At 29.8% G+C, this 26,706-nt stretch overlaps 1 protein-coding gene across 3 annotated transcripts in view; it reads left to right on the top strand.

Moving 5' to 3' along the window:
- Positions 1–898: 898 nt before the first annotated feature.
- Positions 899–26,706, top strand: part of LOC129957168 (peripheral plasma membrane protein CASK-like) — a 666,946-nt gene continuing 641,138 nt past the window's right edge. For all 3 annotated transcript variants that reach the window (XM_056069352.1, XM_056069351.1, XM_056069349.1), the window contains exon 1: positions 899–967. In XM_056069352.1, the coding sequence (XP_055925327.1) occupies positions 902–967 (66 nt within the window). In that variant the 5' untranslated portion in view covers positions 899–901. The remainder of the gene's footprint in view (positions 968–26,706) is intronic.

Below are 26,706 nucleotides of genomic sequence, written 5' to 3'. Positions count from 1 at the left end.
TATTATTCTTAAAATAAAACTTTTGAAACATATAATTTATCGAAAAAGTTTCGAAAACTTTTAATTCTTTAAAGAACTGAGAATATTTTATTGGAAACATTTTTTTAATAACCGAATTAAGTTATTCCACGTGTTAGAAAATTTAAAATTAGACAATATTTTCTCGTGAATCTCGCGAATTTGATTATTTTATTAAATTTAATTTAAAATTAAAATTAATTTCGAATTTATTACTAGTATGTGAGCGGTTATTTAGCATTTCGCCGATTTATTTTTAATAATAAGTTCAATTAATATAAATTAAAAATTTTGTTTGTCCTAAAAATATTATTAATTGAAATTATTTTTATTTAATTAATTAATTCTTAAATTTTTACTACATTATCGTTCTGTAAAACATAATTACTTTACGAAAATTTCATTATCGAAAAATACAGCATGAAATCATAAACATTATTTTAATGGTTTCCATTTTATTTTTATATTCCATTTAACAAACTAATAAATTGTCAGAATTTTTACAAAAGAAATCATTAAAGTCGACTATTATATTATCAAATAAATTATTTTAACTTTCACTATTTTCTGTTAAAATATTTCATCAATATTTACTGACATTTTTTACCATTTATAAATTATCTTACATTATATGAATTTAGCACAGAATCTTTCACATTTATGGACGTGAAAATGAAACTGGCTTACATTATATAATGGATATGACCAGAAATAATCACTACGTGAAAATCACTTAAAGACATCAATCACTACTATTTTCAATAACAGTGAATTTAGTGTAACAGTGATCAGACCATGTTCCAGTGATCAATATGCTATTTTATGGTGTATTTAGTGTCACGTATCATTAGTGGGATATCTTTTACGGAGGAATGTTCACATCATGTATTTTCTATATGGAATGGTTAAACAATGGTCCTTATTGGATGCTGCAGAACACAGACATAAGGTAAGGTTTCGAATTAACCCTTTCAAAGGCCGTGGGAAGTATGCCTCCCACCAAATTGATCAATCTTTGTATGAAATTATGTAGGTTGGCATCAGTTCTGACACATTTTAGAAACTTAGATGCTTCAGTTTTTTATCTCACACAAAATTATGTGTCTTGGTTTGTCACTTATTTATTAATTAACCAAATTAATTAATTAACCAAATTAAATTTATCTAATAAGCTAAATGAATCCCTTTTTTTTATTCCAGCTTCAAGCCTAAAAATATTTTAACATAATATGACTAGAAAGAAATGGCACTTTAAAGGGTTAACTTAATAATTATTTATTTGAGTGATTTTCAATTCATTTCTATTTTTTTTAATATGAAATCACTAATTTATTCATATTTCCTAGATATTTAAAGAAATAATTTTTTTTTAATATGTGTGTCTCTTAATATAAAACTACTGCTGAACAGCGTACAAATTTCTTAATTACTTGGTATAATTTTTTTAAAAATATCGAACAAATCAATTGTAAGGATTTAAATTCAATATAAATGAAATTTTCAGAAGAGTTTTCATTCGGAAAATGAAACAGTTTTAATTCGTAGGGTTTTTTTTTCAAAACTTTCATAAATAAATGATCCCAGATTGTATAAAATTTAGTAAAAATATACTTTATGTAGATATAAACCTTTACAAAAATAAGCGTGTCTAAAACTTTCATACAATTTTTTTAAATAAAAATTTGTTAAATCTCTAACGAAAACCAGCGGCAGTGGTCAGCCCAAAACTTTCTCGCATACACTCTAATAAAGGTATAATCTGCATGAACACCTTGCGTAGCAGTGGCATGTGATAATTACAAAATTTTTAATTACAATTACATTTAACAAAAAGATAAACTCAGATTATATAAGAGGCTAAAAAAGTGCGAATAATTTTTAATATTGTCGGAAAAGGATACTAAATCACAGTAAAATAATTTAGGGGAATTTTTTTTCCTGTAATTGGACTGCCTATGCAATTACAATGAAAAAAGGAAAGATTTCGCTTTTTAAAATTTGGTAATTCACTTATTTAAGAAACTCAAACGTTCACAGGTATCCACACTATGGATTTTAAATCTGTGTACTGAATTTTATACATCTAGCTCTCTTCGTTTTGTAATTATTGTGTTAACTTATATTCGAACAGCCGGATAAAGAGACCTCTTCTGAATAGTTTTCCTCATGGAGACTTCCTCTGAAAATCTGACATGCACCTACACATCTGTTTTAAAGTCTATATTCCAAATTTAATCCTTCTAGCTCAAAGCGTGTTTGAGTTAACAAACAGACATAATTTCCGAAAGTTTGATTTTCGGAGTCTGGAATATCTGAAACTTGGGGATTCGTCAAAATCTCGAGTTAGAAATTTTTTGGACGTTTGCAATACTTTCATTCTATATATTCCATATACGAGAAAATAAAAGAAGAAGAAATATATGGGGTATCTGCTTATCTGATGCATAAAACAACAGTCATAAAATATGTTTGATGCATGACTTACATTAGATACTACTCCTGTTCCGGATACACTTGTGTTTCTCTTTTCGTTCATGCTCTTACTGCTGAACGTGATTCTTTGTATTCCATGTATCTTTTCTTTCACATACAACATTAACGGTGAAAAGGCACGGTGATTTACCTGTACGGAGTATTGTTATCGATAAGAAAAATATTTCGAAATTTGGATGAATCTCTACGTCTTAGACATTACCAATTCCAGAAAAAACATGTCTGCTCTCTCTTGGTACACATAATGACTCAAACGAGCGGGAATCACTCTGTGCAGGTCTTTCTAATATACTCATTAATAAATATATTTGTGTAATGTTATTCGCATGCAATTGGTGATTAATAATTACGAAAGAACCATACGTTCTTTTGCGATGGATCGCTGGAATGTGGTAATGAAAACCGAACTAGAGTATCGAATTTAGTTTTGGACTTCTTACATCAAATGTAACCGAAATTTGACCTATTATTATAGCCACAAAATTACATACCCTTTGTCATATACAGATGGTCAAACCCTTTACGGATTCAATTCCAATTTCGATAGGTATTTAAATTTTAGATGCTCAATATGTGTATTAAATTTTATGTATTTAAACTTTTTCATTTTGCAGTTATCTTATTAAATTATATTTGGATTCTGGACAGACAGACTTCCCGTAAACAGATTTCCTTAAAAAGTTAAGAGAAATCTTCAAAATGGATGTAAAGACCATTTACCAAGTTTCACCCGTCTAGCTTAAAGCGTTTTCCTGTTATTGTGAACACATACAGATAAGCATAATTCCAATAACCCCTTTTTGAGACTCAGAAAGGTCTGTTACGGTCAATCTGGAGGTCGAATTTTTCGCTGATTGCTATACTTTCTCTTTGTACACTTCGTACACAAGAAAGCGCAAAGTGACTACTTTAAATAAAAAATAAAATGAGAATGAAATCTACGACGGCAAATTTCAAGTTATTATGTGAGAACATTATTATTTTTTAAGTCATTATTTGCCTTAATTCATTTAAGTCATTAACCAGTTTAAACCGGTTTGAAACAATCGCGAGACTTTTCGATCGGTCTCTATCCCTCCCCCTCTCTTTCTCTCTCTCTCTCTCTATATATATATATATAATGATAATTTTTTAAACTTTCATTTTCAATTTTTCTAGCTGGCAAACAAAAGCTTTTCTAGCTCGACCGATTTTGAGCTGAAATAACAGCTGTCATGTCATAGTTCTACGTCAAACTTTTAAAAACGCATCTGCTGTCAAAGAAGCGTACATAATAATAAAGCAATACTGGTAAAAGCAGGTAAAAGAAATAGATGCGATTAAAAGAGGATGATGAAAATTGAAATTTAGGCTTTATTCATTGCCTACGCGATTTTGAGCTTCAATATTCATCGCCCACGCGATTCCGAAATTCAAAACCTCCTAACCAAAACAACATCATGTTCTCACATGATAAAAAAAATCGAGAGGCTCCATTTCCAATAAACTGGACGATTTAGTTTACATGTTTCAATTCGTTTTCAATATATCAATGATTTATTTACAATTAATCTTTTCTTTTTCATTAGCTGTACAAAAATATATTTTAGTTGATTTATTGAGGATGATGACAGATTACTCGCGTTTGTACGCGATATTATTAAGGTTTTTTTCTATCTATATCTTTCATTTTTGTTGTTATCAGAAACTTACTTGTATTTCGACAGCCGTACAATAAGTCTTCATCTAAATGGAATCCGTTTAAAATTTGATAGAAATTTACCAATTTGATATAAAGTCCGTATGTCAAATTTCATCCACATAGCTCAAAGTATTATTGTATTCACAGTCAAACAGGTAGACATAATTTCAAAAAAAAAAAAAAAAAAAAGCATCATTTTGTACTTTGTAAATGAGAAAGTAAAAATGGTTTTCTTCCGTGTAACCTGTTCTGTATGATTTAATTTCTCAAAGAATTTGTAAATAACGCTGCATATAATAATAGTTAGAAAATTATTTTTTAATGATATCTTTATTTGCAATGTAATATCTAAAAAATTTTAAACCAAGTAGAAGTTTAATTATATTAATTTTATAGAATATACCATCTAAGAAATTCCTTCGAACTGGAAATAAATACAAAGTATTAAGTACTGTGAAAAATATAGATATTTAATTTAATTTCAAAAAAATTAAGAGTCTGTTTTCAAATATAATGGAAATAAGTTCAATCCGGTGATGTTTGGGCAAGATTTGGCGAGTTTGGCGACGGAACCGTACTTTTAAGTTAAACAAATGTTTTCAACTGACGCAGGCTACTAACAGAATTAACTACCATCAGAGTTAACTTTTAAAAGAGTTAAATATTATCAGAGTTAACTGTTAATAGATTTAAGCTACTAACAGAATTGACTACTAACAGAGTTAAGCTATTAACAGTGTTAAGCTGTTGTCAGAGTTAAATACTAACTTATTTAAGCTACAAACAGAATTGATTACTAACAGAATTAACTACTAATTGAATTGACGGGTAACAGAGTTAACTACTAAGAGAATTAACTATTAATAGAGTTAAGTTACTAACAGAGTTAAGCTACTGACAAGTTAAGATACTAACAAAGTTAAACTACTAACAACGTACTAACAGAGTTAAGCTTCTAACATGGTACTAACAGAGTTAAGCATCTAACAAGGTACTAACAGAGTTAAGCTTCTAACAAGTTAAGGTACTAACAGAGTTAAGCTACTAACAACTTAAGATACTAACAGAGTTAAGCTACTAACAAAGTTAATAACTATCAATGTTCTACAGATTTTTAAACGGTGGACGTCATCTTAATTTATTGATGCAAGCTAAAACTTTGAAATTCCTTGTATCTTGTAAGTAAGATATTGTATTCGAGGCAAGAAGTTTCCAGGTTCGAAAACCATTTTCATCAATAATAAGCTGTATACTTGTACACCATGCTTGATAAAAGCAAACTCTGTCAATTGTCAGACGTCCTTCCATTAGTGTGATTTTTGGAACTTTGGAGAGAGGAAGACTTCCTCGTTTTCTGATGATGGCTAAAAAGTCCTAACTCGTTTCGAACTAGCATTTGTGTTGCTTGAAACAAAAACATAAATCTAATTAAAATTTTCAAAAATTCATCAGCTCATATTTAAGTAATATAATGTTTTCAACAATGAAGCTTTAAATTTCCTTCTAGAATTAGTAAACATTTAATTAAATTAAATTTCATCAGATGAAATTCGATATAAAATTGAGTAATAAAACAGTGAATAATGATACATACTAATCCCAAATATTTATATTATGCCGGATCTCGAAACATCTAGCGTTTACAAATTTCAAATTATTTTAATTATAAATAACTGAATCGTCTTACAATAATTAACAGAGATAATGTTTAGAATCTATTAATCTTTTTAAAATGCCCTTGAAATATACGAGTCTTTTGTAAATACATTCATTTTCGGAAAATAATCTTTAATTTGTTATTCTGGATATGCAATTTCGAAGATTCATCTACGGGTATTTAGTCTCGGATTAAAATGAGCGCTTTATTTCAGTAAATATTGACACATGACATAGAGAGAGAGAGTATTAATCTTACTGCACAATTTATTTGCAAAATGTTGCACTTTTTATTCAAAAAATGTTACATTTGTATGCAAAATATGAGAATAAGAATTTGTGATTAAAAAATTCTAAAATATAATTAATTAATTGAACAAAAAAAAAAACAAGGAAATAATTGAATAATTCAAAAGCAACGAAAAATTTTCTATCTGAAGCCGGAAGACGAAAAATCTATTCATTTTTTTTTTTTTTCAATTTTTTGGATCTCGGTATGGAGTAAGTATAGTAATCGTCAAAAAATTCGAACTCGATATTTTGATGAATCTTCGTGTTTTTAGACTTCTCTCAGTTCGAAAAACACATTTTTAGAAAATATCCGTCTAACTGTGACAAAGATAACTCAAAAACGCTTTGAGCTAAACACATGAAATTTGGTATGCGGTCTTTACATCAAATATGTAGATTTCTATCAAATTTCGAGCAAAATCTGATCAGAGAGCTCGGTCTGTCCGGCTGTTCGAATATAAGAAAGCATGAAAACTAAGAACTAAAAGTACTATATGAAGAAATTGGGTACACAGATTTTCCTTTTATAGTGTAGAGCACGTCAAATTTTGAGCCAAATCCAACCAGGGGTTGAGTGTCTGTCAGTATTTACTTCCAGAAACATGTAAATGCAATAATTGAAAAACGCAGTGACTTAAATACATCAAATCTTATATGGAATTTTGTGGCTACAATAGTAGTTTAATTTAAAATTTTTGTTTTAATCGGTTGTAAGACGCTTCTAAAACACGAATTCGATTTGCAGATGCCATTAATATCATGCTAGGGATTAATCGCCAAAAATCTCGCCAAGCATCACGTGATAAGTTCAGAAAAAAATGTTAGATTCCCGCCAAAGTTTAATATTTCGTAACTATTGTACGCCAATGCCATTCAAGTCATTCTCCGTGATAACACCTTCATGAGAGAATTATGTGAGAAAATACTAAGGAGGTCAACCCGCTGATTTTGTGGAGATACAAGGAACAGGAAATTCAACTTCGTCCGACATCGCATCCTCTGATATCGTAATGGAGGACAGCACTATATCTATGAGTACCAAAAAAGAAGAAAACGGGAACTATGAAAGCTTTCCATGGAATCATTATTCGTTTAAAAAGCAGTAAAAGCGTGGGACTAAAATTCAGTTTTCAGCGCGTAACTCCGAAACAATTATAGTTACAAAAATGCTTCAATACAAATGTTATTTTTTTTTTGATAAATCTAATCATATTTTACTAATTTCAATTAAGCTTTTACTTTCAATTGTCAGGGAATCACGAGAAAATGAAAATTTTATCCTAGCGCCATTTTAAAGCTATTTTAGCTGATAGCCCATAAATTTATGTATACAGAACTATTGCTGAAAAATTTCAATGATTTCGAATATATCCGTCGATGATATTCACTTTGTTGAAGTGAATGAATTAAAATAATTTCATTTCAAATCGATTAATTTAATCGTTAAAAAAATTCAAATTATTCAATAAAATCTTCTTTTAAAGGAATTTTATTTTTCATTTAATATTCAGTTAAACGCATATTTCAAGTCAGACGATAATTTTTTTATCTAATTACATTATTAGTAAAATGTGAAGTATAAATTAATCAGGAACGAAATTAAATAATCTTTAATAATATAAAATAATTATTTCCATAAATTTGGAAAAATATAATTTAAAACAGAATAAAATAATAGTAATATAAATAAATTAAATACTTTTAACCAAACAACTCTAATAATAAGATTAATTCTTTAATCAAGCTAAGTTGGTTGAAATATTTATTACATTTTTATGATAATTTGGTTACATTTAGCTCATACTATTGCTATTTATTTAATTTATTAATTTATGGATTAAATTATAAATATAGATGATAATTTTAGTTACTTATTAATTATATTTTAAGTAAGGGAAACAAATTAATTATTAAAAGACTAATTAATAAATAAACTTTAATCACCAATAAATAATTTTTCTTTCAAATTATTTAAAAAGGAATCTATTTCAAAAAGATGGAAACGATATCTTTTAAAGTGCTATAGATATAATTTAATGAAATAATTCTACTAATTATAATTAAATAACTGAACACAAAATGCTCGATTTTTTTCAATTATATTAATTTAATATTTATTTCATAATATTCATAGTTAAACATTATTATTTTACAAAACTTGAAATTTAGAGGTGTAAGTTTCCATTTTTCAGGTAATTATATTTTTTTAGTAAATTTCATTTTCAATAAAACATTGTTTTCAAAACAAGCGTAACGAAACAAAATTTATTCAATTTAAAAGAAAACACTAACCTTTTAAGTTTTTGTGGATTAAGAAAAACATTTCATTGTTTCAAAAGTTTTCATCAAATATAGTTTTCCGGTTTAAATATGTTTTTTTCCTTTCTTATTTTTTTTCCGAAAATAGAATTTTTCATGATTTTCTTTTTGCAAAAAAATATTTTGCAGTTGAAGAACAACATTTACAAATATATTTTATTTCAACTACAGACTATTGTTCCTTTTCTATTTTTTGTAATGATTTTTCTATTCTTTTTATTTTACTATTTTGTAAAGGAAAATAATATATTTTCTCGAGATGGTTTTCGGAAATCGTTTGCTTTTTTTTTCTGAATTAGTTTTGCCGTTTTACGTCATTTCTTTGAACGTGGATGTTTGTATTTACTGGAATCGATTTTAATTTTCGGAAAATACCTTAAAGTGTGTCATTTCCTTCACATCTTTTCACAAATAAAGAATGTCGTTTGGTGGAGTTTTTTAAAAACTACTTGAAATGAATCTGGAATGGAATTTCTAAATGAGGTTCCACTGTCGTGACAATTTAAAGATTTTTTTTTTTTTTTTTTTTTTTTACTATACGAGAGGGGAAAAAACTTATATTTTTAAAAAGGAACGAAAAGTATGATATATTTTTGGAGTTTTTTTAAATTTTTTTTTGTATTTTTGAACTGTAACTTTGCACTTTATAAAATATTATTTATTAAACCATATTACAAATTAAATATTATTTATTAAAATCATATTATAAAAAAATTAAACTTTTAACAACCGTCTTTGGCAAACAACACATTCGCCGACTTTGAGTTTTATATAAAAAAAAATCCTTTTTCTCAATTTGATATTTATAATATCCTTATCAAAGTGATATAGACTTCAGATTTTGGTAGATTTAAGACAAGCTTAATTATGTTATGGTTATCACAACTTAAATTCAAGTTCGTTTCTTTAAAGAAAGATGCATTTTTCATTAATATAGATTTTTAAGTATTTACTATAATAAATGAATAGAATTATATAAAAGCTTAATTTTTCAAAAAAAAAAGTGATTTTTAAAAATTTTTTCTTTAAATTAATTTTTACAATAATAGATGAATTTTGTAATATATTTATTGTAAAACTGAGTCAAATTTTATAGTAAATCCCTCACAAGGTTGAATGACAGTGTATTCATGTATGTAAGAACATGATAGCTAAAAAGTTATCGAGGTAATTGAAATTTTGCATGAAATTTTGATATAAAAATAGTACATCTATATCAAATTCTTAACCCAGTAGATCAATATGAAGAAGTCCAAAATCCATGCTATATTATGTAAGTTTTACTACGATGATAAACATAAAATGAGTCGTATTGGATAAATATACGAAAACATAAAATAGTTCCATTGTCGACTTTTTATTTTATTGAAACTATCATGTTTTCAAATTTAATTTTTCATTTCAGAGATTTTCATTAAAAATATATATAGATATACAGTGTCTCACAAAAGTGATGGGGCACTTGCGCTTTACAAAAGGAAACTGTAATAAGATAAATTAAAAAAACATATACAAATTTTCGTGGGTGTGTTTCATACTTAAATTTAATAACAATTATTACATAACATACATTTTGTCAAAATATTAAAATATTAATTTAATAAAAAAACAATTGTTTAGAACGGAGCAAAAAATAGCTCACATAATTGATGGGACACCATTAGATATGCAACAAAAATCGTCTGAAATAAGCAATAAAAATATTTTTGGTGGTTTTATTTTTACTCAAAAGCAATTGGCAATAATTTATAAAATCGTCTGCAGTATTTCTCTCCAGTTTGTTTTGGAATTTTTGTGTTTTTTTGCTCTGTGCAGCCATGAATGCTAAACGAAAAGAAACTACGCCTGAAATTCGAAAATTAGTTATTAATTTGCATATTGAATGTGGAAAATCTATTAGAAAAACTGCTGAAACAGTTAACTTGAGTCATTCAACAGTTTTCATTATCATTAAACGATATAAAAAGAATATATTATTCAGGATAAAAGAAGACCTGGCCGCCCATCAAAGCTATCCAATGGAATAAAACGAATTATCGTTCGAAATATTAAAAAAAAAATCCAAGAAAGACTGCTCCTAAAGTTGCTGTTGATTTACAAGCATTATATGGAATAATTGTTAATCCTGAAACTATTAGAAGGGTAATTCGATCTGCTGGATATCATGGTAGAGTAGCCAGGAAAAAAATTTTCGTAAGTGAAAAGAATAGAAAACTCAGACTAGCTTTCGCAAAATCCAACATAAATAAGAATTCTGATTACTGGAATAAAGTTATATTTGCTAATGAGAGTAAATTTAATATATTTGGTTCTGACGGTAGAATCTTGGTGTGGTGAAAACCCAGGGAAAAATTTCTCAAACAGAATTTGGTGCCAACAGTAAAACATTGTGGAGGAGAAGATATGGTATGGGCGTGTATGTCGTCCGCTGGAGTTGGTAATCTTGTTTTTATTGACAGTATAATGGATCAGTACAAGTATATTGACATTTTAAAGCAAAATTTGAAATCTTCAGCACGAAAATTGAACCTTCATAAAGATTTTAAATTCTACCAGGACAATGACCCCAAGCACACTGCTTTGAACGTTAGACTCTGGCTGCTGTATAACTGTCCTGAAATAATAAAAACACCACCACAATCTCCCGACGTAAATCCCATAGAGAATATTTGGCAAGAATTGGAATCAAGAATTCGGAAACACACCATTTCTTCAAAACAACAATTAAAATCGGTGCTGCAAGAAGAATGGGGTAAAATCATTCCAGAAATCACAAAAAAAATTAGTCGAATCCATCCCAAGAAGATTAAATCATGTTTTAAAAGTAAAAGGAAATCCAACAAAATATTAAAACCTTTTAAAAAGTAAAATTTTTGGATAAATATTTGATGGAAAAGTAAGTGTCCCATCACTTATATGAACCATTTTTTGCTCCGTTCTAAACAATTGTATTTTTATTAAATTAGTATTTTAATATTTTGACAAAATGTATGTTATGTAATAATTGTTACTAACTTTAAATATGAAACACACCCAAAAAATTTTTGTACATGTTTATTTATTTATTTTATTACATTTTCTTTTTGTAAAGTACAAGTGTCCCATCACTTTTGTGAGACACTGTATTACAAAATATTGCTGTCTGATTGGACCAAATAAGATGTTTTTTCCGAAACGAGTTATTGGATTTATATTTAATACTGTAAAATCTTTGAAATTTAAACAAAATGCATATGCTTATGTGTATCTTTTAAGAAAAAAACTGAGAATTTAATAAATATTTTGTTAAAGCTTCAATATCGTCAACAACTTTAATTTGACAAATAAACAAGCTGATATTAAATTACATGAAGTGTGCCTTAATACTACGTATGAAATCTTTCTCCGTTTCTCGCTGTTTTTGAAATCTTTATTGATTTTGCACAGATTCGTTTAAATATTTTGATTCCCTGATTTTTTCTGGCGCGAAATGAAAGTCAAAGCGAGGGTAACAATCTAATTTGTAAGCAGATTGCAAATTGTTTTGTTTACATAATCCGCACAGAATCTCCTAAAACATTATGAATTCTTTTTTCTTTTTTTTTAGTTGAAATAATATCGTTTGTTAGTGTTGTTTTTTCAGACGATTTTGATGAAAAGGAACTCGAAGTTTAGTGAATTTATTCCCCCATTGTATTAACGGATTTCTTATTTGAGCTGTTTGTTTTTATCTGATTTTTTTTCACCTTAAATGATCTTTTCTTGCTTTTTATATTTGCTTATTTATTCTTTTTCCCCCCTTATTTTAGAATACAAATGATACACGCTTTAAAAAGGATTGTTTCAAAAACAAACCTTTTTTGTGTTTGCAATTGATTTATGCTGTATGAGCAATAAATATACATGTATATGCTATAATATTTTTTGCATGTAAAATTCTGTTTTTTTGAAAAAGTAGATTACATTTTACAGAGTCTTTGAAATTTGATTTCTTATCCATGTTTGTATTTATTTATATAATTTTTCGCTTGCACAGTTTTCAAACAGAAACTGCAGCAATCTTCAAAAAAAAAAAAAAAAAATTAAACTCAAGATCTCAAGATTTGTACGAACCTTAATGCTTTAGATGTTACTAATTAAGAAAAAAAATGAAATTGTGTTTTGTCTGTATTTGAGAACAGTAAATAAACAACGCATGTATGAAATTTAATATGTGTTATTTACACCAAAATTGTAGATTTCTAAAAAATTCGAAACAAATCAGCCAGGAGTTAAAGCAAAGGAAGTCAATATGTCCATATGTATAGGAAAAAAATAATTCAGAAAACGCAAAGGTCTAAAAAGATAAAATTTGGCTCTAACTTTTATCATCAGAATCATAAATCCGAATAAAATTTTTAGGACCGTCCATGAACGTGCTGACTGTTTCGCTGCAGTTAAAAACCTCAAAACCTAATAGACTAATGAAATGAAATTTTGATTATTGTCAATATTGAGGTATGCATCAAATTTTGTATCTGATCAACTCATTTCATATATCTATTTCTTTTATTGTTTGAAGATGTTTAAATTAAATTAGCTATATTGCGAAATAATATTAGAGATGGGGTTTTTTTTTTTCGAATATAAAATAATTTGATATTTTTAACGAAATATTATTTCTCTAATATATCGAAATTAAGTCTTCCGTTGCTTAAAATAATTTATCTTTATCAGAATACTATTCAGAATAAATTATAGGAAATTCAATATTGTAATCTAAAACAATGCAGAATGAAAAAAAAAATTAGACTTTACTTGTTTGTCATAATTTTATTTTATAAATTTATCCTAATTAATTAATTTTAGCTCTCAAAAATGCATTTAATAAAATCGCAACTGGTATGTAACAATTAAAATCAATGCAAATGGTCCCCTAGAAATCTTCTCGCATACTCCTCTTGCATTAATTATTTAACTTTGTCGCAATCTTGAATGCCACGTTTGCTCAGATTTTTATTTTCAGAATCCTGCTGATGAGCTTTCTGTGCTTCTTGTAAAGTAAATTGGTTTTTGAAATTCAACCACATGTATTTAGAGATCGACAGCTCCGAAAAAATTAATTAGCGCATGATCTTTTATTACTTTTTGGCAGTTAATCGCTAGCATGCAATTAAGAAATGAATAGCAAAACACCAAATAAAAATTTTCGACACCTTTTTTTTCGCATCTATTAAAACCCAAATTTGAAACAAAAGTATTATTAAAGCCCCAAGATCTCATACCAAATTTCATTTATTTAAATCTGTGATTTTGAATTAGCGCGTTTACATGTACGACAAAGTACAAACTGATGATCAATCTTTCGGGAAATTTAGTTCAAAATTTGATGACATTTTCTTTAGATGCTAAAACTGTGAACTGAAATCGTTTACCCTTATTACGCGTACAAATTATCGCGTTTGCACGCATACAGAAACACAGACAGACAGACAAAATGTCTATTTTTACAGATTTGGTTCTAAATTTGATATGGATAGAAATTTTAGATGTAAAAATTTGACTCCCAAATTTTGTTTATTTAGCTCTTTACGTTTTGAAGATATTGTATTTTTTTTTATTTAGCCAACCGGACTGATAGACCTCTTCTGAATGGATTTCATTCAAAATTTGATGCACATTTACAAATTTAGTTCAAAATCCATATACCAAATTCCATTTGTCTTGCTCAAAGCATTTTTATGTTTCCGCTTTCAAACACAGAGAGGCATAATTTCAAAATTCGGTTTTTCTGATTCTGTGAAGTCCGACACGTGGAGATTATTCAATATCTCGTTGTAATTTTTACTTTCACCTATACGTAGTATAGGGAAATTGTAGCAGTCGTCAAAAATTCGAACTCGAGATTTTGACGAATCTCCACGTTTTTGACCTCACTGCGTATTAAAAACACATTTTTGAAAAGTGACCGTACATTTGTTTGTCTGTCTGTGATAATGAAGACGCTTTGACTTCAATAACTTGAAGACGCTTTGAGCTAGACGGTTGAAATTTGGTGTTTGGTCTTACACCAAATTCTTTGCAGATTTCTATCAGTTTTCAGTAAAATTATTTCAGAGGAAATCCATCTGTCGGAGGAATTTAGGAAAAAACTTGAGCCTTCTGATTTATTTTTAATTACTATTCTTTTAAATTAAAATTTTGAAAAATTCCTTTTTAATGAGACTATCCGGGAAGTAAAAACATACCAAATCGAGTAGCTCTAAATTCAACTGATTGCCTTTATAATTTTTTTAAATGAATTTTTCATCATATAATATATTGTCATGTAAGATACAAATAATATATCTGACCCAAAAAATAATATCATGTTGAAAATGGATTGATTGATAGTAATATATTAAAATTATAGCCAATTATTTATAAAATCGGACAGATTGTCTGCTTATATTTTACATTTATATTATAAATGACTTAATTTTAGAGCTCAGTTCTGCTACTCTTGAAACCGAAACAATTAATGAAATAGTTATAGTTTTGACGGAAAATCCATGAGGTGAAGTGAAATATTCTAACTTCACAAACTTAACTGTCAGAACACGCTTGCCTTCAATCATTATCATTGTTTCTCTTACAAATACCACGCCCTTTAATTTTCTCTTGACTACAATGTTCGAACATCGCAAAATAGTCTGGAAAGTTATTATTTCCTTAAAATAACCCTTCCTTCATCTTCAGAATACCATTTAATATTCTATATGAAAATGAAAGATGTTGATTTACAAGCCCCTTTATGCGGAAGATCTATATGAAATAAGCCAAACCAAGATGCACATTTAAAAGAGTCATGGTATCAATTTATGTAGAAAAGAGCAAACGATTTGATCGATGAAAATATTTCATAAATATTTAAGCAATGTCATTAAGCAAATTATTTATATTTCAAGTAGTAAAACAACAGTTTTCTGAACTATTATCTTTTTCTTTGCTAGATGATCGTTATTACTTCTAATGTGAAATGAGTCAGAAATTCTTATTTAAATCGAGCTAGTAGTTTTATGCAATAATCTTTTAATCTTAACGTCATTAATTAGAAAAACCACAAAAGTCTCTATAGTCATAGTCTCTATATTTTTCATTTTTAAAAAAATTTAAAAAAGTTTGTGAGAATTCACAGTTGGACAGAGTTGGTCATTTTTCAATAAAAATGCTTTGATTTTAATAACTTGCTTTTATACTTCTTTAGTACAGTTTTTTCAGTTTTGAAATTTTTTTGGGGGGAAAGCGTCTCATCCAGGTCTGTTTACTTTTCTTCAAAGTATTGACTTTTTATCCAAATTTTGTTTATTTTTTGTTCTTTTAACCTCTTGACTCTGTTTGAGATTTTTTTAAAAATATTTTTTTGTATTGTTTGAATTTTTATTACTGACATGAATTTTTACTACTACATGCAAGTCACGAGAGACGTTACCAAAGTCAACAATATTATGCAAGGATGGAGGGGGGTCGGTAAGACCTTTGATGAAATGTATGAGAGAAAGATAACTCCCACTCTTTTAGGTTGACAACTCCCACTGACTCTGTCATTGTATTAAAAAGTAGACGAATATGTTTCCAAAAATGCTTCTTTTCCGATCCGAAATGTTAAGAATTCGAACAAAAAGAATCATGAGAATATCATGGTCAACTTTTCTGACGACTACTGTGCTTTCACTTTATATAAACAACAGGAGTTATCTTCCCCAAACTGTCCCACATATTTTTTTAATAAAAGGGTTATCCCAGAAAACGCCGGACATGGTATTGGCGTAAAATAGATTCGAAATATTTACCTTTGATGTGAATGTAGCAATTTTACTTAATCTATAAAGTAATCCTTGGCGACTTTTTTGGCGATTAATTCCTGGTATGCTATTAATATTATCCGAAAATCAAATTTATGCTTTAGATACGCGTTTCTCAATCTATTGAAACAAAGACTTAACGCATAATTAGATTTGTAGTCACAGAATCCTATACCAAATTCGATATATTTAAGTCATTGATTTTATGAATTATTGCGTTTAGATGTTTCTGAAAATATGGACCGACAGACAGTCAATCACTTGTGGGATTGGATATAAAATTTGGTAGGTGTTGTAACATTCCCCGTTTCCCAGGACTGATAAGACATTTACAGGCAGCTGTGTCGTCGCTGTTACTTACTAAACTCCTCGAGATAGCCAGGTGGTGGATCTTTTCACCCGGGTGATTTCACATCTGTTTATTTGTGAATACAGTGAAAGACCACATGTGGGAATTCCTCGTCCAAGAGATATTTAGAATACCTTCAAAGAGAAAGAGATGTCCAAATATCTGGATACTAAATGTTTCTCATTGTGAAAGGACTATGATAACTCCATGATCCAGAATAGTCAGTTATGAAAGGTGCATCACTAAAAGGACCTTCCCACGGCCGACTGGCGCCGCTGAGAGAGCCTATTGCTGAACCTCGATTGGCCGAAAGAGAGCTCAAATGACCAATGTAAATTAAGAGGCGGAGATTGTCGCCGAAATAAAGTGCGGAGATTTTTTTAGGGAGAGGAGAAGAAACGAATTGCAGGAGACTGTTGGACTACGCCCACGAGTTTGGAATCCGAGAACTACCCCTGGAGTGGTCGTGTTGACTAACAACCTGTTAGTTCTCTGTGGTGTTGTTTCTCCGTATTGATGGAGAACTGAGTTTCAAGATAAACCTTCGACTACGACTGTTGTGTATCGTACTACAGGTGTAATAACTATTTATTTAACCAAGATTAGAACAAGTTGTTCTTTTGTATATATAGGGCTGTAAAATAAAGAATTGTCTGGAAATTCTGCTTCGTTATTTGACAAGTCTAGATCAAGACGTTACAGTGTCGATACGATAGATACTAAAACTGTGGACCGAATTTTATCTATTTCTTTTCGTTTTGTAATTATCATCTTGACACTTTATCATGTTATCATTTTTTGACTGTTACAATACTTTCTCTGTACTGCGTATACGAGAAAGTAAAAAGTGCAACAATATCACAAACGTGGGTTCACAAAAAAATGACTCGCAAATTTTTAGAAAAGCATTTTAAAAGCCGCTAAATCTTTCACGTTAAGAAATTAAAATTAATTGCCTTCAAGACACAAAAAACAATGCTTTTAAAAATGATTTATGCGACCACTCCAATCGTTTTGTAGTTTTTTATTTATATTTCCTTATTTATGTTTTCATAATGACCCAACTCTTCACACTTATTTGAATAAAATTCCCGGCGACTAAATAATTTCGGATCATTTTGTGTGATTTATCGCCCCTGTTTGGAGTTAAGTATCCGCCGTTGTTTAATTATTTTTTTTTTCTTTCCTAGTAATTTTTTAGCTATTCCATTAACCTCTCTTGGAAATGTGAAGTTATTTCGCTTTATAAGTTCATTAACATTCTCACGCGAAATTTCTTGCGTGAGAACTTTATAACTTTATTTAAAATGAGGTAACTTGAAAACTGTTATTCAAACTTTTTGTACTTTCTCATACATTTGGTATAGAGACAGTATAATAATCGTCAAAAATTCGGTTACGTTTACGTTACTCTACGTTTTTGATTTCTCTAAGATAGCAAAACACATTTTTGGAAAATGTCCGTCTGTCTGTCAATATGTCTGCGACAAATATATCTCAAAAACGTGTGGCGGATTGAATTGAGCGAGGATAGAACCTGGGACCTTGTGGTTCACAGCCCAGTAACATGACCACAATGCAAAAGCAATTGCTCGTGTAGCGTAGCTGTTAACTGGCTTATAAGCTTTCACCACAAACGCTTTGAGCTAGAAGGTTGAAATTTGGTATACGATCTTTAGATCAAATTGTGAGCAAAATCCTTTCAGAAAAGTCTGTCTGTCCGACTATTCGAATGTAAGTTAACACGATAACTGCAAAATGAAAAGAGTTTGAAAGATAAAATTTTGTATATAAGTTTAGCATATATAGTGTAGATTTATCAAATGTTGAGCCAAATCCAACAGCGGGTTGACCATCTGTCGGTCTGTGCTTTTAGAAATATACTTCGCTATGATGACTGAAAGACGCAATAATTTGAATGAAATTTGATATGAAATCTTGTGACAAATATTTGCTTCAATCGGTCGGGAAAAACGTGCCAAAAGCGCAAATTCGATTTTTGGATACTAGTAACCGCATGCCATGGATTAATCGCCAAAATATTCGCCAACGATCATGCGACTCATTCTGTAAAAGTACCAAATTCATGCCAAAAGTTATTATTTTGTAATTATTGGACTCCAGTACCATGCAACTCATTATTTGGGATAAGACCTTTATAAGAGAATAGGCTGGAAAGTTTTAAGGAGTCGACTCTTGCTGGTTCAGTTTCAGGGTTTAATATATGTATTCAAACAGCCATGATCATGAAATGAAGCAGAGAACTTACGAAATGATGAAAGTAGTAACGAAATGAAGGGGATATCGAATAGAACAGAAATTGTAGAAATAAAGTTGTAGAACACATGGCAGGATTTTACGTAATCCATAACGAAATGTAGTGATTGGAGCAGCCAAGAAAACGTTCTTTCTGAAAATGGATTTCTTTGAAAATTTCATAGAAATCTACACATTTGTTGCAATTCCATATATCAAATTTTAGTCACCCATCTAAAAGCTTTACTACTACATCTATCGTATCCTCCTTGGCGAGTTATTTGATGATTAATCGCTGCCATGCGCTTAATAGTATCCGAAAATCGAATATGTGCTTTAGAAACGTTTTAGGAAGGGATAGCCTGGTTGGTAAGGCGTTGGATTTGCATCCCTGGGCTGTGAGTTCAAATTCGCCAGTAGAAGACTCTCCGTGTGTGTGGTGGCTGGCGCACGAATAAATATCTCATTTTCACAAAGTCCTCCATGTCGGGAGTAATACCACTGGGGGAACTGAATCAGAGTTGATGGTTCTCTGGTTCTAAATTACGATCTGTGGTTGAGTGAATTAAATGTATGAATGAAGTCCGCCCCGTAAAAAGAGTTGTGACGTGTGAGTAGCTAAATGTTACTCTTGGCCCTAGGTGGTGCTACTGAAAATCAAGAGACGCAGAAATTTCGGTTTAAATTTGCTAACTTAGTAAAAAGCGGGCTTGTCTATAACAAGTGCCATCAGAAATAACAACAAACACGTTTTTCTCAATCGATTGAAACAAAGATTTGATACAAAACTGCGCTTGTAATAGCAAACTCCCATACCAAATTTGATATATATAACTTATAACGCTTTTGAATTATCGCGTTGACATTTTTCTGAAAGTACAGACCAGCAGGCAGTCAACCCGTTGTTGGATTTGGCTGCACTATCGATGTTAAATCTATGCACCAAATTTTATCTAACTCTCTTCGTTTTGTAATTATCATGTTAAATTTTATTCGAATAAACTGGACAGGCAGATTTTTTCTGAAAAGAATTTGCTCAAAATTTGACTGGAACCTACAAATTTGATCTGGAGACCGTATACCAAGTTTCATCCAACTAGCTTAAAGCGTTTATGAAATATCTTTATCACAGAGAGCCAGACGGATGTACATTTTTCAAAAATGAGCTTCTCGAACTCGGGACGATCTCAAACGCGGAGATTCGTCAAAATTTCAAGTTCGATTTTTTTTTTTTTTTTTTTTTGACGATTACTATATTTTCTTTATACTGCCTATACACGAAAGTAAAAATAATTCTTGCGTGAATAAAATACAGTTACATTATTTATTTTTACATTACAGCATCTAAAGAGCAAAAAAGTTTGGTTATCCATATAAGAGAATATTTAATTTGTTGTCAGTTTTTCATACCAATAATATAAATCATTTGAATTACTTCTGAAATCCTAAGTTCCCTTAAATCTTTAACAACCACTTCGAGAAACTGCTATCGAGTGCCGATTTAAGTTCGTGTTCGATCTCCATCTTCACGACACAGTGAACCAAACGATCCGTTTTGCTCGGTTGCCCCTTCATCTCCAAATGATCAACTCCTTCCTCCCCTCTCTCCCGCCCCCGGCGAGTTAATCGGTCGTGAAGTGTCTGCTGCCATGCGATGAATGACTGCAGCCCAACCCCCGCACCCTTTCTCACATTTATATTCAACCTGTCGATTGGGACAGGAATTATTGTGATACCGCGCATGCTCGCGCTCCATACTGAGTTGTTTTAATTGCATATAAACGCGTGGAACAGACCAAAATACTCGTATTTTGGAATGGAATATTGGTATAAATTATTATTAAAGATTATAATAGTTCAGGTGACTATTTAATAATTATTTGCAATTGTTTCAGTTTAGAGGAATACTAGAGCTGTTTGGAGATGAGTCTCCTGCTTTTGAGTTATTTATTTTTACTAAAAATAATGCTGAATGTATTCTAAAGGCCAGGTTGTTTGACTTAGAGGTACCAAATTTGGCAAGTATATACTTTGAGGGGAGAGAATGTGTTCTTTACAGTATTTTTTATCATGTGAGAACATTATGTTGCTATAGTTAGGGGGTTTTCAAGCTCGAAATCGCATAGGCAATGAATATTGAAGCTCCAAATCGCGTAGGCAATGAATAAAGCATAAATGGCAATTTTCATCATCCTCTTTTAATCGCATCTATTTTTTTACCTGCTTTTACCAGTATTTCGTTATTATTACGTATGCTTCTTTGACAGCAGATGCGTTTTTAAAAGGCTAATGTAGAACTATGGCATCATAGCTGTTATTTCATCTCAAAATCGATCGAGCTCCAAAACTTTGTTTGCCAGCTAGAAAAATTGAAAATGGAAGTTTAAAATATATAATATGGATAGAAAAGTCACGTGATTGTTTCAAACCGGTTTAAACTGGTTAATGACTTAAATTAATTAAGACAGATAATGACTTAAAAATAATAATGTTCTCGCATGATAACTTGTAATTTGCGATCGCAGATTTCATTAATTTTTTTTTAATTTTAATTAGAAATCAATAATTAAATTTAGTCAAAATTTTGACGTTTTTTTCAACTTATTTTCTGAAGTTTAACAGCATAGAAACGATATTTGTCTCATATTAAAAATTTTTTCTAAATTACCTTTTCTATTCCATTATTTTTTTTGCTGTATATATTTTATTCTATTTTTAATGAACTTTTAAGGAGTATTTTAAACATTATTTAAACAACATGGCTTATTGCTTTCGTGGAATTTTAATCATTTTCATTGTTACTATTAATATTGCATTCGGTCATTATTTTTATGATGATGATGAAGAAGATATAAAGATTATTATTTACTTACTTTCTCGTACTCATAGAATAGAGAAAGTATTTTAACCGTCAAAAAATTCTGTTTATTTTCGTAATGTTTGATGCATTTAAAATTAAACATTGTTATTTAATCAATCTTTCATATTCATTCTGAAGTACTTTTGAATTAAAATAAAACAGAATAAAGGAAATAAAAATTTCTAATCTGCATAGCGTTACCCCAACTGGCGTAGAAAAACTCACGCATTTGCGTTACCGTAACTAGCGTTGTAAATTCACGCATGCGCATTGTGTTCTGATTGCTGACATGACAACCAATATCAACGGATGATTTAAATTATTTTTAGATTAGTTGCATGCTTTTGTAATTAAAGTGTATTTATGTTAGTTATATATTTTTTGTATATGCTTATAGTTTTAAGACCATCGTCTTTTAAATAGTTTTTTTAACCTGTTTTCAACCGATTATTTTAAACGATTCGTTTTATTTTTTTTAGTGTTTGATGCATTTCAAATTAAACATTGTTAATTAATCAATCTCATCATGATGAATCTGAGAAAATTTTGTTGACAAATTTTTGAAATATTACATAAATTAAGAAAGATATTCTTTAGTGCCCTGGTGTAAAATGGGGGCCAACAGAAAATTAGAGAAATACATATTACGTTTACATATACATTAAGGCGTTTATAATATTATATGAATTCATATAATAAATTCATATAATTCATATTGTAAATTCATATAATTCATATTATAAATTCATATAATTCATATTGTAAATTCATATAATTCATATTATAAATTCATATAATTCATATTATGAATTCATATAATAAATTCATATTATATGAATTCATATAATAAATTCATATTATAAATTCATATAATTCATATTGTAAATTCATATAATTCATATTATAAATTCATATAATTCATATTATGAATTCATATAATAAATTCATATTATATGAATTCATATAATAAATTCATATTATAAATTCATATAATTCATATTGTAAATTCATATAATTCATATTATAAATTCATATAATTCATATTATGAATTCATATAATAAATTCAAATAATATTATATGAATTTATAATATTATATATTATATGTATATGATACATAGACATGAAGGCGTTTATAATATTATGAGTGAATTATATGCCTATCAAAATTTGAAGTTTTAAAATATTTTGATGAAGAAGCTATTAAAGTAGGAATTGCATAAAATATTTAATTATTAAAATTTTAACGAACATTAAGATTGGCGAACCGGCTGGTAGCCAAAGGTGGCTAGTATATACGAATCTGTGATGCGGCTTCCCAGCATAGTTGGTTCCATCATAAGAAAGAATGTTTTACAGTCATCTGCATTGGACGGAGTACAGGAGTCGCGTCGGAGGTCCCGGTGTTTGGTGACAAACTTGGCGACCATTTGGCGACTTTGGCGCCAAAATAGATTATACCCGAAACATCGAGAATTTTCCCGACCCGTTCAGTAGGAATCGAGATACGCCTCGAACGCTCCTGATTGGTTGAGAGGCTTCTAGCCCCGCCTCCTGAGACCTATAAAAGGAAGCAGCCGCAGCTGCCGGGCAGTCGTGAACCAGTGGAGTCGAAGAGTAGTCGGAAGCGAGGGAGTAGTTGTAGTCGTAAGCGACAGAGAAGAGTAGTCGGGGTCGACGGTGAAGAATTGGCCTTCTAGAGATAAGCGGAGCAGCGACGGAGTCAAGCTAGTGCTGAACTAAGCTGTGCACTACTGTCTGTAGTAGAGTCTTGTTGTATGCTGCACGTCTCGGCTGAGGATAATCGTCTTCTATGCTGTATATAGTTGTCGTCTTTGTGCTGTCCTGTGTGCCTTCGTGTAAATAAACGTCGTTGTTTTTTTTCTACTGCCGCCTGCTGATTGAGCGGTCTTCACACCATATAACTCCCACTATCCAAACGAACCCCGGGAAATTTCGCAAAAATATATATATTTTCCTCTCCGTTGGTATATAGATTTTTTTTTCTACAATCATTAGAAATAGTACAGTAGGTAAATGAATGCGAAAAAGCATACAAAATAGGACAAAAAAAATTGTATAAAATTCTATTTTGGAAATCTGATTTTTATATTTTTTAAAATTAAAAACATTATCCATTATCATTGAAAATGCCTGCAGTTTATTTACCGTGATTCTTTGTTCTGAAGTTTAACAGTTTTTAATTTTTTTTGTGTGTAATTTTAAATTATAAAGATAATTATTGCTATGATATCCTAACCGTTTTCAGTATTTCATCTGCTATTTAATAGCGTGATTTGTTTTCATTGTTAAAAACTGAAAAAGAAAGCTCAATTACATGAAGAGTAGTAAAAGGAATTTATAATAACGAAAAAAAAAACAACAACAAAAACCTACGTGCAATTAGAAATAAATTACCTAATACTTAAGTTTTTAATAACTCTATAATGTCAGAAGACTTTTTTGGATTAGGAAAATTAACTGTCGATTATGTTGCTACAGTAAAAAGAAATAAATTAGTAGTTATAAGTAAATTCGACCGTATGTTCGCTATTATTGGAAGATTCTAGGAGTGATTGTGTGTTTGGTAAAATGCAGTAAATATAATGCAGCTTGATTTTAAAGTTCTGTTCTGATATTTACAATATATTTACAATTCGTAAGAATGCTGTTATAAAGTATACAAAATGTCGTTAAAGAATAAACATAAGTTGAGTATTAAAAAAGTGCGATAATTAAAAATAAAAAAAACACCAAACCATAATTTTGTTATTCTTTACGACTCTAAATTAAAAATAAAAAAACAAACAAACGATAAATTAGTTATGCCATCTTAAAATCTTTATTAATTAAAAGTTAGAAACCAAACGATAAATTAATAGCACCATCTAAACGTGACGTCACGTCATAGAAACGCCGAACATTCACCTACTCAATAAATAGAGCTAAGGTTATTAAAATAACACACTTTAATATCTTTCGCAATTGGATGCTTAAAAAAATTTTGTTGAGATAATAAGCATGAGATTATGTATAATCCATTAAATCGAAATCCAGTAAAATAAGTATTCTTAACGAATAACTTAGTAAACCAAAAAAAGCGTTATGCGCTAAACTATATTATTTGGTTGAGTTAGCCAAAAATTGCAAATTAATTTACTATGACTCTCAATTGTACTTCTTTTTGTGCTTCTTCAATTTGAAGTTCTAACTTCACAACTTTTGAGTGAAGGTTTTTTTTTTTTTTTTTCAAATATATGATAATTTGTAAACTGATCCATTATTCTGTTATTGTAATAGCAAGAATAAATTCATTCTTCATAATTCCATATGCATCGGAAAAAAAAAGATGCTACAAAATTTTATCCTTTAAAAAATGTCCTATCATGTGGCATTATTGATATAAATAACTGCAATTAAATGAACCATTATTTTCTCAATAAAGCACATGCGCAGAGATCCAACTTTTCCGAATCCATCCACTACTCCCTGTTGATGTGACTGGTCGAAGAGGTGGGAAAGGATATCAGGGGATGACGACAAAGTAGAGAAGAGATCGGAATAATATATCGTGAACACTTCGAAAGTCGGCTGCGTAAAGGAGAGAGGTAGGGTGGTAAGAGATGGGTAGGGCGATGTTCGAAAGTGAGTAGGTGGGGTCGAAGGGTGATGATGATGATGTTCGGAAGGGGAGGAGAGGTGGGGGCTTCGCTATATTTATACGCTTCACCGGATTCTGGAATTCGTTAGTGGCAACGTGTTAATTATATCACACTGGAGGGAGGGGAGAGGAATAAAGTTCTTGGAAGGGGTGGTCCTGTTTCGAAGGTAGAGGGGTTGTCGGTCGATTTGGGAATCGGTATGGCATTCTGTGACGTGGAATTAGTGAGCGGGAAACTATTGAGTTTGTTGAGTTTCGTCTTGGGGGGGGGGAGTTTCGAAAGTTAAAAGATTTCTGTTATCATGGCAAATAAATGAAATTTACCTAACATGTTGTGTTGCTGTCTGTCCGGAATCTATTTCTAGTGGAAGAACATTCTGAATCGATATTACGTCTTGCCATACATTCCTTATAAAATGTGTTTTCTTCGTTTGACTCGCACATAATTTTATCGATAATTTCATTCTTTAAATATTTGGTACGACTAGTTTAATGAAATAATTTACTAAACTAAATTTTTTATTTTCTTGTATATAAAGCATAGAGCTATTTAATCGTCAAAATATTCGAAATCGAGATTTTGAAGAATATCGGAATATGAGTTCGAAAAACGCATTTTTGGAGGACGCCCGTTTATCTGCCGGTGATAAAGATAACTCAAAAACGATTTGAGCTAAACGGATGAAATTTAGTAAATACCGAAATACCATTCCATAAAAATAATTTTTACTCCATTTTAAAATCAACTTTTTAACGATTAAAATCTAAACGAGATTTTATTTCATGATAGTTCTTGAAAGCATTGCCCAAAATGATTTTAATACTATTTCAAAATTTGAAAAATGCTTTTCCGTGAGACCAATTTAGTTATAAAGCAGTTTTTCCTGAATATTAATTTTTTAAATCTAATTTTTAACAATAGATTTTACAATTGTAATAAAATTCAAACCATTGTCTCATCAAATATATAATTGTGTCACTTTCTCCTATTTTTGAAAGCTAAAGAATAATTCTATTAATTTTTGAGCGATTTCAATGATAAATAGGAATGTGAAATTAGCAACACAAAAGACGGCGTGAAATAAAAAGAAAGAACATCTACACATTTACGTTTTCAATGGCAGTATGACGTCACGGGACTCAACTCCATTAGAAGATTCCATTTACGCAATAAAGAGAATAAGTCAAAATCTGTTAAGAGAGCGGCTTTAATCTTTATCATAATTGGATCCTTAAAAGTACTTTGATAAGGAATATATTATTACGGAACTTCAATTCCACCGGGGTCGCTTGTAGTGGGTGTATGGTGTGAAGACAATCA

This window comes from Argiope bruennichi, chromosome 11 (assembly GCF_947563725.1).
Source record: "Argiope bruennichi chromosome 11, qqArgBrue1.1, whole genome shotgun sequence".
Taxonomy (NCBI): domain Eukaryota; kingdom Metazoa; phylum Arthropoda; class Arachnida; order Araneae; family Araneidae; genus Argiope; species Argiope bruennichi.
The sequence above is the reverse complement of the archived record's forward strand: the minus strand, read 5'-3'. Positions and strand labels throughout refer to the sequence as shown.